This window comes from Crocodylus siamensis, chromosome 6 (assembly GCF_052110815.1).
Source record: "Crocodylus siamensis isolate JL-2025a chromosome 6, ASM5211081v1, whole genome shotgun sequence".
In the NCBI taxonomy this organism is placed as follows: domain Eukaryota; kingdom Metazoa; phylum Chordata; order Crocodylia; family Crocodylidae; genus Crocodylus; species Crocodylus siamensis.
In genome coordinates this window covers 91,161,721-91,174,781 of record NC_143400.1, presented here as the reverse complement: position 1 = coordinate 91,174,781, position 13,061 = coordinate 91,161,721, and the positions used below count along the sequence as shown (strand labels likewise).

At 44.1% G+C, this 13,061-nt stretch overlaps 1 protein-coding gene across 3 annotated transcripts in view; it reads right to left on the bottom strand.

Moving 5' to 3' along the window:
* The window catches only part of ATP11B (ATPase phospholipid transporting 11B (putative)), a 114,821-nt gene extending 103,750 nt beyond the window's left edge, over positions 1-11,071 (bottom strand). For all 3 annotated transcript variants that reach the window (XM_090056325.1, XM_090056323.1, XM_090056324.1), the window contains exon 1: positions 10,810-11,071. In XM_090056325.1, the coding sequence (XP_089912451.1) occupies positions 10,810-10,836 (27 nt within the window). In that variant the 5' untranslated portion in view covers positions 10,837-11,071. The remainder of the gene's footprint in view (positions 1-10,809) is intronic.
* Between the last annotated feature and the right edge of the window lie 1,990 nt (positions 11,072-13,061).

The following is a 13,061-nucleotide window of genomic DNA, read 5'->3' as shown; positions in this document are numbered from 1 at the left end:
GAGGCAGGGAAAGAAATAAAAATATTGAGTTTACATAGAACAGCAGCTTCACTGTGAATGTCACCTGTGCTTTGCTAGCGGTGATGACCTTGCATTTCCAAAAGTGCTTTGTCAAATTCATTCTGTTACTGCTCTTATCTCCTAGCTTTCATATCTTCACACAACCAATTAAAGGATTTTTGTACCTTTTTGAAGACTCTACTATAGATACCATATTTTTAGAGACATGGTTATAAATACAGGTTTCATGACTATAGAACATGGCAGCAGAATTAACAAAAAATAACAGGCCACAAGTAATTCACCCCTGAACGCCACAAGTCAAGAGACTTTTAATGTAATGAAAAAAGAAAAAAAAAATCATATTTTATTTGCCCACTGCTAGAAAACGAAATACAAAAAAATCCAGCTACAGGCAGAATTCATGTCCTATAGAATTCAGTCTTCCCATCCAATGACTAGGGAAAGCACAATAAGAATGCCCACCTGTAGTTTTTAAACACACTGTAATCTATTACAGTCCTGGATATGTTAAGATATTAAGCTAACGCACATTTTACATTCTTTGAGTTGCATACATTTCTGAAAGATGCTCCTCTGATGTTGTGCTTCAGCATACCTAAAGCACACATGCAACTGTGTAAAAATCTTGTCTCTAGATATTTGTTGCAAGAGCAAATTAGAATTCACTGCATCAGGTTCTCAAAAAATAAGAAGAGTTTGTTGCTGGACCTGGACATACAGGATTGTCTTTAATTGACGGACATTGCAAAGACTTTCTGGACAGCAGCATAAATACCCTGTCTGGTTTAGCAGCCAGGCAGGACTGACTAAACACCCATATAGCATGGACAAGAAATAATTTCCATTGATACACCTTTTTTTATCCTCAAATAATCCTGTAAATTTGAACGTATTGTTTGTAAGTTTGCTACCAACGGCTAACCCAGCTGGGTAGTGAGTGTTTCCTACCCCCCCTCCCAGCCTCCACCGTATAGAAAGCCTTTCATTTTAAAGAACTAGAGCAACACTCCAGATCCAGCAGCACAAAAAAGAGCATGTTATTTTAAGGGCAGGTTATACTGTAAGCCTGCCAACCTAACAATTAACCCTTAATTTTCTGCTTTCTGTTGTTGTTCTTGTTATTAGTAGTAGTATTATTAGAATGGTATATTTTTTCTTTTCATAGTACACAGTCATTTTTTTGCTCTATTTCCATATGATTAGGTACCTGCACTCCAACTCTTCCTTTCCTTATTTTGCAAGGATCTCATAGATTTAGCTCTTCACACCCACATTCAGGACCCTTGGAACCTACAGGATTTGGGACCCTACAAGAGCAACTGATATCACACAAGGGGCTTCTTAAAAGCAAGCAATAAAAGTCACCCTGTAATTTCTTTTTATTATATGCCATCTCTTATCAATATGCCATTTATTTAGATTGTAAATTCCTTGGGACAAACATAAGAGCCTCTAATCTAGCTGTAAAATATCAGACTGACTTCTGGTGACATTTGCGTGCTCCTACGTGGCTGTAGCCAGACGAGGTCTTTTTGGCACTTGCACAGTATAAATAGTCACTACTGTTATATAAGTTACATTATATTTCTGTTACTGCTAAGTCAAAGTGTTTGAACAAGAGGTAAATTTAAGCCAGTACTGCCTTTAAAAAACTACTAAAGATGGGCTTTCAAGTTTACCTTTTCTGGGATTTGCAGCTGCCATTGGCAACAATTTATCGCTTTCCCAACTTGTGAAGTTAGTAGCAAATCTGTCAGAATAATGCATAGATACTACTATAAATTATTAATTGTTCATGAAGTTGTAAACAAACTCCTCTTCAACCAACTGATTTCACACTGAAACTACTACTTGCTATAATTCATCCTTCCTGGCATGAAGTGCACAGACCAGGATGCAAGAATGAAGACTTCCTTGGGAAAGCTATATTTTTGGTGAATTATTCAGCAACAACAAAATATAATATGAATTCTGAAAGAAAAACCAGCATGAAGATAGCACTGGATTACTGCAAAAAACTTAGCTCCTGAAACCAGGGTTTTAATCATAAACACCATCTACCTTATGGTCATAATCTCACAGTACTGATCACAGAAGTCAAAACCAATACACTTGGCACAATTAGAAGCTTAGAGTCATGGCTAGAACAAAAGATGGAACAAAAGATTTGCCAACAATTAAAACAGATCTGTAAAATGCCTCTCTCTGTTCCCTCTTTCCAATTTCATCAGTTTTAAGTTTTCTTTTTAAAAACAACTTCATAAGAGCGACTGTTTCACCGTGCTCTGATACTCAGTCTAAATTAAGAATGTAACTTTCATGAAATGGGATTTCATAGACATTAGGACTGGAAGGGACCTCAGAAGATCATCGAGTCCAGCCCCCCACCCAAAGGGCAGGAAGTCAGCTGGGGTCATAGGATCCCAGCAAGATAAGCATCCAATTTGCTCTTGAAAGTGTTCAGTGTAGGTGCCTGAACCACATCTGATGGCAGGCTGTTCCAGACCTTGGGGGCTCGGACAGTAAAGAAATTCTTCCTTATCTCCAGCCTGAAACGGTCTTGTAGAAGTTTATGACCGTTTGACCTCGTCATCCCTTGGGGCGCTCTGGTGAACAAATGTTCCCCCAGATCCAGGTGGTCACCCCTGATAAACTTATAGGGGGCCATCAGGTCGCCCCTGAGCCTGTGCTTTTCCAGGCTGAAGAGCCCCATGGCTCTCAGCCTGGCATCGTAAGGTCTGTGTTCCTGACCTCTGATCACATGTGTGGCTTTTCTCTGGACTCTCTCAAGCTTCTCCACATCCTTTTTGAATTGTGGAGCCCAAAACCGGACGCAATACTCCAGCTGTAGCCTCACCAAGGCGGAGTACAAGGGGAGAATGATGTCCTGGAATTTGCTTGAGAAGCATCTATGGATGCAAGCCAGCATTTTGGTCGCTTTACTAGCCACACCATACATAAGACAGGCAACAGATAATTTGGTATGGAGCAGACAGCTGGTTGAAGACAGCACCACCACTGCAGGCTTCTGGAACACACTGTACTGAGAAAAAATATACTGGTCATCAGCAGTACAAACAATACAAGAGAACTGAGATGGAGAAAAGACCTAAAGTTCAACTTTTGATTAAAAAATTAATTCAGCAGGTAACAGAAAGCCTTTACTGACAGACACATTCAGAGTCTCTTGTGTGTGGAGATCCACAAGGAGTCTCCAAGTTGGTTATAGCCCTCTCAGTCCCCACCTGTCCTGACCTCAACACAATTAGTTCAGCTTCTGGGCTGCTGTAACATTACAACAGTTGGTACAGCTGAATCAGAGGAAGTCTCAGCTGAAACACTGCAGGCAGCTTCCTGCCCTTTTGCACAGGAAGCACATAGAGGCCAGAACTGGGGCAAAACATCTGGCCCACAGATCAGCAAGAAAAACCTAAGAATTGTGTTGCATTAAGTTGTTGAAGATGTCAGAGCTGAAGGATTCTTAATGCAAGTCCATTCCAATGAAGTATCCATGACATAGAAAAAAAATGATGCAAGAAGAAAAGACCATAATAAAAATTACTAAAATGATACAGTGGTATTAATACACAGGCCTTTTGGCACCAAAATAAGAAAACACTATTCATCTTTCAAGAGTTTCAGACAAGATGCAAGTTACTGCAAAACTCTCTTCATCTCATAGTTTCATAGTTTCTAGGGTTGGAAGGGACCTGAGTAGATCATCTAGTCCGAACCCCTGCCATGGCAGGAAAGAGTATTGGGGTCAAACAACCCCAGCAAGGTGATTGTCAAGCCTTGTCTTAAAGACCCCCAGGGTTGGAGCCTGCACCACCTCTCTTGGAAGCTGGTTTCAGATCCTAGCCGCCCTGACAGTGAAGTAGCGCCTCCTGATATCTAGCCTAAATCTACCCTCTGCCAGCTTGTGACCGTTATTCCTGGTCACTCCTGGCGGTGCTTGGGGGAACAGGGACTCCCCCAGCGCCTGCTGATCCCCCTTGACTAGTTTGTAACAGGCCACTAAATCCCCCCTCAGCCTTCTCTTTTGGAGACTGAACAGGTTCAGGTCCCGTAGCCTCTCCACGTAGGGCCTGCCCTGCTGTCCCCTGATCATGCGAGTGGCCCTCTTCCGGACCCTCTCCATGCTGTTGACATCCCTCTTGAAGTGCGGCGCCCAGAACTGGACGCAGTACTCCAACTGCGGCCTGACTAGGGCCACATAGAGGGGGAGGATCACCTCTTTGGACCTGCTCGAGATGCGTCTATGATGCATGACAAGGCGCAGTTGGCCTTCCTGACTGCCCTCCCATATTCATCTTGGAGTCAATGACGACTCCAAGATCCTTTTCCACCTCTGTGCTGACAAGAGGGCAGTTCCCCAACCTGTAGGTATAGTGCCAGTTATTCCTCCCCAGGTGCATCACTTTGCACTTGTCTGTGTTGAATCTCATCCTATTCTCATCCGCACACCCTTGTAACCTGTCTAGGTCCAACTATAGCCTGTTGCTTCCGTCTAGCGTGCCCACGTCCCCCCACATCTTAGTGTCATCAGCAAATTTGAACAGGGTGCTTTTTACCCCCTCGTCCAAGTCACTGATGAAGATGTTGAACACACAACATCTCACCTCACAAATCTTCAGAACGCAATATTTTAAAACAAAATAAAATCTCTTTACTCGGTCCTACCTCCAATTCTGTCCAAGGCTTCTTTCCCATGAAGCCCAATCCAACAATAAATAGAAAACACCTTTGCCATCGTATACTTACCAATATCAAAACAAGTCTCTGATCATCCTACAACTTCCACTTTCAAGAGCATGGAAAAGGTTAAAATATTTTAACCTGGCAGTATAATCACCATTCATCATTTTATATTTTGCATACAGACTTATTCCTTTAGAGTACTGAGTGCATTTTGTCTTTGACGTTTCAATATTTTCCCAGGGCAGGTTGAGCCTTGATATTTGTATTGCATAGTATCAATAACATTGTCATGTCACAAGGGTATTCAAGTTTCCTAAAGGCAGAAACAAAATATTCTGCCAAATGTAGTGCTCTGGTAGATATGCCACTCTTAATTATGCCTTACAAAAAGACTGTTCGTTCCTGTAGGTCTTAGCCTCTTCACTAGATCTTCTGATAGCTTCATTTTGTTCCTTTGAATAATGTAAAGGTATAATGACTGGAACAAATCAAGATCTCCATGAACAGTAGCTACAGAGGAGATGCAGACATCTTTCTGCATTCAAAAGCGCTAACAATTTGTAGAAAGTGAACAATGTTTACAATCATGCATCTCCAAGGTCCTGTGAAGCACTATGCAGTTTTCAAAGATTTTCTTTCAAGGCAGCTTAATGGAATTATCGCAAGTTTGCATGCTTTTCAGCTGGTGACTGCAGAGCAACTTAAATTCCACCAGTAAGAGGAATTTGCCATTCTAAATAGTGTTACAGACCTCCAAGGCCACATAGTAGTGGGATGAGCCAAAACAGTACTTGCTCACTGACTATAAAGGCCTTCATATGCCTGCTACCTTATAGCGAAAACAACTTTTTGATGCTATGACACCTTTCCCATCCAGACTAGGTCAAAACTAGTCCTGGAAAAAAAACAAGCATACACGTGTATGCACACGCACGTGTATGACAAAGACAGACTACAGAAAAACAGTGCTCCTACTCTGCATATGAGGATTTTGGCCATGGAAGGGAGGTTCTTTTTAGAAAGCCATTCAGTTGACTGAAAATTTGTAACGTGATTTCTTCTTAGATGTATCCCAGGGTCAAGGGCATCCTCTCAGTCATTCCTTTAGTTCAAAACCAGAATTAAGAGTAAATATGCTTGTGTACAATTACTATCTGATGGGGTACACTGCATCCACATGTTCACCCTCTATTCAATTTCAGGTTAAACAAAAGCAAATCTCTTAGGTGATAAACTTAGATTTTTATACACAAACACCATTTATGAGGTCTACTACATACAGACCAAAGATTAATGATTATATCATTCCAGAAACTGCCAGGGAAGAAATACCAACAGGTTCATGGCTTTTACCCACTGACCCAGTGGAAAGTTTTAGCATATGCAGTTAAAAGAAAAAATCTTTTAAGTCAGCTCCATCAAAATTAGAATAGTATCTCTAATAAGCTGAATGACCTATTTCCTGCCTCTAAATTTCTCTAAAATATGTGAATTACAATGCTGTATTGAATATACTGCAAATCACCTCTGACGAACCATAAAATACTTTTGGTTTTAAAGAGCCATCACTACTGTGAACCAGCAAAATGGCTTATTACTGTGTTAATACAGCTTCCTAATAACTGCTGTTTACTTACTTGGCTGCATTTCTCAGCAGTTGGCTGCACCTCCTTGACAAATGCACTTGCCTATGCTTTTTATGAAATCTCAAAATCAGATACGCTAAGTGCTTCAGTTATCTTCTGTTTGACGGCACCCAAGATTCACAGAGACCCCAATATCCTAACACCTTTTGATTGTGCTAGTCCTACATCTACCACTAACAGCTGAATTGGTACATCTAGGATAAATCTAGACAGCGCCTTCATTGTGAAGTGTAAAACATTTGGAAGCTTGTGTGAGGCACTATACAGCAATCAATATAACATCTGTTTGAAGGGACACTGCATTTAAGAAATTAAATATTACTCTAAATAACAAACAAGCTGTTTGCAGACTGGATTGTTCTCTCCTTTTCTGCAAATGGTTTTATGCTAATTGCTTTTTGTTAATAAATCTGTTTATACATATTGATGCTTGTTTTTCATGTGCATTAGGATGGTGACAATATCAGTATGCAGCATAATGAAAGATGACATTCACTCCTTGAAAGAACAGACATACAGTGGAGCAGCTACAGCTTTCGTGGTGCTGAATTCTAATAAGTTAGCTATACAAGCATGTTTACATGCTGTGGTATTTGGCATTTTTAAGTTATTTTTTTTCGCTTGTTCCTTTATTTAAAAAAACTAAATTATCATCCTTTTCATCTGCCATATTTTTAGCCCCTCTGCCCCTCCCCACAAATAACTGCTAACTTCTATTTATGGCTTCTCCATTGGGAGCCCTCCCAGTACCAGAGATCCAAGTCTGTCATTTATCTATATAGTAACACAGACCTTCACAAACAAAATGAGGCAAGGACACTGCTCACAGGAATTTCAATCTAATCCTTCAACTGCTTATCGGGTCCAATCAGCACCGCTCAAATGCATCCATTTCACATCCTTTACCCTTCTCTTGCATCTCAGCATGCACCTGTCTTCCCACTGTTTTCCCTTTCAACACAGATCCCCAATAATATGAAGGTGTGACTGTGTATTCCACCAATAACTATATGAAGTATTAGAAATTGTATTATATAAAAAAAAAAAAAGGTGTGCAACTCTTGGGTTTTTCTTTATTTACATAAACCTAGACAGCCAACTTCAACAGGACACAGGACATTCCCATTAACTCCAGTCCCGCATTGTGTACTGCAATTCCCCATACTTAACATACTCTTTTCACTACCACCACTTCATTAAATTCAAGCCCACTACTCACATATGCCTGGCTCCAGTACTCCCATCTACAGGTCTCAACAAATTTGTTCAACATAGATTCAAGTACACACCATCAAGAGTATCCAATACTGGATATATTTCCTCCTACGCTTGTCAAATGCAGATTCTGCCCCAACAGTCTCATGCATCTGTGGCATGATCAGCCCTATTTCTGGTACCCAACTTCTTTCTTACATCCTACCTCTCTTTCCTACTGCTTCCTATCTATCACCACCTGCTCAGCACTACAGCAGCAACATTAGAAAATAATGATAATATAAATACTGATGTCTTAAGTACATAGGTGTGTCACCAGATCCAAGGTAGACCAATGAATATGCATATGGGGGGGGCAGCTGGGTGTGTCAGAAGAGTTGTACAAAGTGCTAATTTGCTCATAACAAGTTTCAACCACAGGGTTGTGAAACACTTGAGGTATAAACCTCAGACACTGGCAGTTAAAGAAAACAAGCCACGTAGCCTGCCCAACTTTCAGGCTTGTTTTCTTAGCACCCCTTTTAAGTTTCCTTGCATCTTAACTTAGAATGGCCTTTCTTTTGGATACCTTCAGAAACTCATCATTGCCTCTTCATCACTACTGTTCAAACCTGTCTATACATTAGAGAATATCGCTTATGCAATGTAACTTCTTCCCATTATCTTTCTTCCAAAGACTGTTGCCAGAGTTTATACCCCTTTAAATAATTTGTTATGCTTTAAATTGCCATCTTTTTCTCTGTTCAGTTCAAGCTTCCTTTCTACATCTTTTAAAGTTATGCAGCCTTCTTCCTGCTCCTCTCCATTCTCATCTTACACAACACACTATGATCTCACCTACCCGCCTGCCCACGTTTCAAGAGCTCATTTTATTCCCAGTATCCACTCCCAACTATATCCTTTTTTTACATTAAGTGAAGCCTTGATACACAAACACATGGAACAACTGTAAGCTACCTTCTTCTACACCAAAATACACTCTTCTTACACAAAAGACTCCTGAAAACCTACAGGTTCTGCTGAATTCTACATGCTATTTCTTCCTCTGTACTATTTTTATATACTATTTCCTAATGGTACCTCACTCATCTTCTTTTCAGTAAAAATGTTTTGTTACTATTTTATGACAAACCCTAGTAAAAAAAAATACAGAGAGAGAAAGAGACATATATATATGCATTTTTGTTTGTTTTGTTTTGACTAGGGTTTGCGGTAATATAGTAACAAAACATTTTCACTAAAAAGAAGATGAATGAGGCATCACGAAATTTGCCACCCTAACTTACAGTATTTTTAAATTAAATTAAGGTCTTTCCTAAGAAAATTATTTTTTCTCAGTTGGCAATGTGAAATCTAATACTTGTACTGCCTAAGATCTGGGCCCAGAGGACCCAAAGTTTCTTTAAACATAAAAACAGTGAGGAAAGTAATACTAAATATGGAATGCATCACACTGTAGCATTTCTTACACGTGAAGTTACTTTTTATCCATACAATGAAGTAATTACTTAAAGTCTACTGGGCCACATGGAACCTCAGAGACCCAAAGTAAGCTTTCTAATTCAACACCAAGCATGTCTTTGAAGAGCCGTCCAGCATTACAGTGCTCCTAGCTAAACAAATGCAACTATACTTAATACACTAATTCCTAGAACTGACAATATAGTCTTAAGGTACACTCCACAGGAAAGAGAATGACAACTACTACTTTTTCTTCAATTTGTTCACCAGGCGGTTCTACGGCAATCTTTGGAGAAAACAAAGAAAATGGCTGCATTATAATATCAGTCTTCATCTTAATGACACAGGCAGACTAGAAGAAATGTTGCATGCGGATGCAATAAAACAGAAAAGCGTAGCAAGATCGGATACAAAACAATTAATTTCCATGTCATTAAACCCCAGTTGTACACCAAGCTATAAACACTGTCAAACTGGCAATCAAAGTCACCAGCAGTCCTAGTCCACAAATGATTATATCAGAGATTATAAAAAAAAGGAGGATTGCTCCTAAACATTATAACCCTGTTAAAAAGAAAACCCCTGAATCAAGGCAATCTTGCCTTTTTCAAAAAACAAAAAAACCTAGCAAAACCCCACTCCAAAACACTTTACAAAACAAGGAAGTGACAGTTTTCAATCAACTCAAAAGATAAAAAAGCTCTAGCCGTTACAAAATAAGGCAGCAACCTTGGTATCATACCGCATAAATTAGAAAGCAACGCCAACATGAATGAATGAATAAATGAATGAATAAGTTTAAAAATAATGGAAACTGCTCTCTGGAGCACACAACAAAGCATTTCTCTCTCAGCAAGTGCATTTTACTTTGGTTTATGAATGGAAGTGCATTTAAGTGCAGCCAAGGGTGTCTTTATTGACCAACAGTTTGAAGGGAAATGGTGAACACTGACGTGTGTTTATTTCTCCGGTGGCACAGAGACGTGCCACTGTCACAGCAGTCTGATTTCCACATGACAGGATGGTACAACAGGCTTGCCAACTGTCACTGGTGCAAAGGAGGTTCCCTGCTCCAGGCGTCTGTTTTTAAGCCAGCTTTTTGGCTTGTTTGTTTGCATTTTCTTTTTTGTATATAAAGAGCCTTCCCTAAACTTATGTGAATGTGCTTGGGTGATATTGCTTGGGTTTCAAACCCTCCTAACTTGCACGCCCCAGCTCCCAAAGGGGCGGCGCGTTCGAAGAGGAAAAAGGAAGACTGCTATCGTTATTTCCCAGGCTACTGGGCTTTGCTGGCTGCCCCCGCCCCGCCGCTACAGGTCAAGGTGTTGTTAAGGCATTGGGTGCAGCCAAGGCTGGGGACTTTGCCTGGGGCGCGCCGGAGGATCCTGCCCAGAGGGTCTTGCCCCTCCACTCCGGCGCAGACAGAAGCTGTCTTTGGGGCCAGGGAGGGTATTTGACCCCCTGATTGAAGAGCTACACGCTGGGGGCAGGGAAGCATTTCACTGCCTGGCTCACCTACTCGAGCAGGCTGGGCTGCCAGGCCTGCGTTGCGTCAGGGCGCGCGGCAGTCTCCGACCCAGCGCGCAAGGGGACGCGTCCGGGCGGGTCGGATTCTGCCCACAAGGGGCTCGCCGCTCCCCGCGCCTCCGGGAGCCCGCGATTCCCTGGGACCACACCGAAAGAGGGAAAGACGGGGGGGGGCCGCAGCTCTGTGCCTAGCTGCCTAGGACACCCGCCCCCTACGGCCTAGCGCGGCCCCTACCAGCTGCTGCCGGATCCACCGCAACATCCCCCGGCCGCGCGGGGCGGGCGAGTCCCGGCCCGGGGGTCCCCTCACAAGCGCCGCCGCCGCCTCAGTGCAGCTGCCGCCCGCCGCTCGCCCCCATGGCGCCGCCGCTCCCTAGGTGCAGCGCGGCCCGCCCGGCCGCCAGAGGCCCGGCCCGAGCCACGGCCACAGCCCGAGCCGCGGCCCGCCCCCGCACCGCCATCGCCCGCCGCCACTCCGTCGCCAAGGGGCTGCTGCGGACGCCACACCCCCAGAAGTGACGTCGGCGGCGCGGGGGGGGGGTTAGGGAGAGCCCGGGGGCGGAGCCTGGGGAACGTGCAGGGGAGCGCTGGGGCAGCGTGAGGAGGGTGAGGGGGAGCGGGGAGCAGGTCGTCTGTGCTGTCAGACATGTCACACGGCACCCCCTTCCTGTGACACGGCACCCCTGTCCTGTCAGACGTCACACAGCACCCCCCTCCTGTCACACAGCACCCCCCTCCTGTCAGACATGTCACACGGCACCCCCCTCCTGTCACACAGCACCCCCCTCCTGTCAGACATGTCACACGGCACGCCCCTCCTGTCACATAGCACCCCTCTCCTGTCAGACATGTCACACGGCACCCCCCTCCTGTCACACGGCACCCCCCCTCCTGCCAGACATGTCGTACGGCACCCCCCTCCTGTCACACGGCACCCCCCTCCTGTCAGACGTCACACAGCACCCCCCTCCTGTCACATAGCACCCCTCTCCTGTCAGACATGTCACACGGCACCCCTCTCCTGTCACACGGCACCCCCCCTCCTGCCAGACATGTCGTACGGCACCCCCCTCCTGTCACACGGCACCCCCCTCCTGTCAGACATGTTGTACGGCACCCCCCTCCTGTCACACAGCACCCCCCTCCTGCCAGACATGTCGCATGGCACCCCCCTCCTGTCACACGGCACCCCCCTCCTGCCAGACATGTCACACAGAACCCCTCCTCACACTGCACCCGGTTAAGGGCTGGGCTCTGCCAGGCGGAGAGAGTGCACAGGGGGTTCGCACGAGGGCTGCCGACCCTCCAGGACCACCCTCAGGAATTAGACATAAATCTCCAGGATGCTGCCGAGAGTCACCCGGGAGATCAAGGATTGGGCATCCATTAAAATTAATATCCCATGTTGAATCCGATTTGGACAGCAGTCCAGTGGGTGTTTCAAATGCAAATGGGCATGTGCATTGGCCTTTCTGATGTCAAGTCGACGCGCTGTAACGCAAGATGTGATGAAACCACCTGGAATACATTCAGAGCTGGCAAGCCTACTCCACACAGCCTGCCCTCCTCTTCCTCCTCCTCCTCCAGCAGAGGCTCTTGGGCTGGATGGTGCCTGCTGGTGGGGATGGCTTAAATAAATTCAGAAGAGCCTCCCCCCAGGCAGTCAATAAGGAATAACTGTGCAAAAGAGCTCCCTCCCCCTATAGATAAGCCCTTTATTCATACCAGGCTGAGCTCCCAGGTGTCCAAACAGGACCTCAGCTCTGCTTTGTCGCTTACTCAAGTGTAAAAGCCCTTTGAGGGGTGAATATTACCTTGCCTTTATCTACACTGCCTGCCTTTGAGCTCTGTAAGCAGAATCAAGCCTGTAGGAAGCATTTGCTGGAGTTCAGTTTTATTCAAATGTGTGGTTTAGACCAATCCTTGAATTCTTCAAACAAATGTAAATGTCTGCATGCATTTAGAAACCAGCTAAATTCTTCCAGCTGGATTCTCCAAGTTGTTACGCCGCATGATGTAGCAGCCCTAGTGCAAAGCAGGTGAACTGGAGCAGCAAAGAGTCTCTGGCTCTTGCTCACGAAATCTGTACTGACACGTTTTATAATGCTGGGCACAATCCGTTTCGTTTAAATAGGATGTTAAAGTTTGTTTATGAAAAGTAATGACCTGTAGGAAAGCTTCCATTTTTACTCTATGAAAAATAGAAGATTTCCTAAGGATAGTTACACTTTGGGGCCCTGATCCAGCTTTCACAGACTTCAGCTTGACCTTTGCCATTGACTGGGCAGGTTCTTAGCTGGGGAAGATCCGAGTTTCATTCCTGCTGCTATGATGTTACAGGTAACTCCAACTGCAGCAGGGAATGGCAGCTGTATGTCACAAGGCTTGCCTTGGAGATTTAGGCACCTAAAACTTCATCTGGACCCTGAAGATAGTTGATGTATGTGGCTGCAGTACAAAGTAAAGCTTCTTTTTCTTCTCCATCAG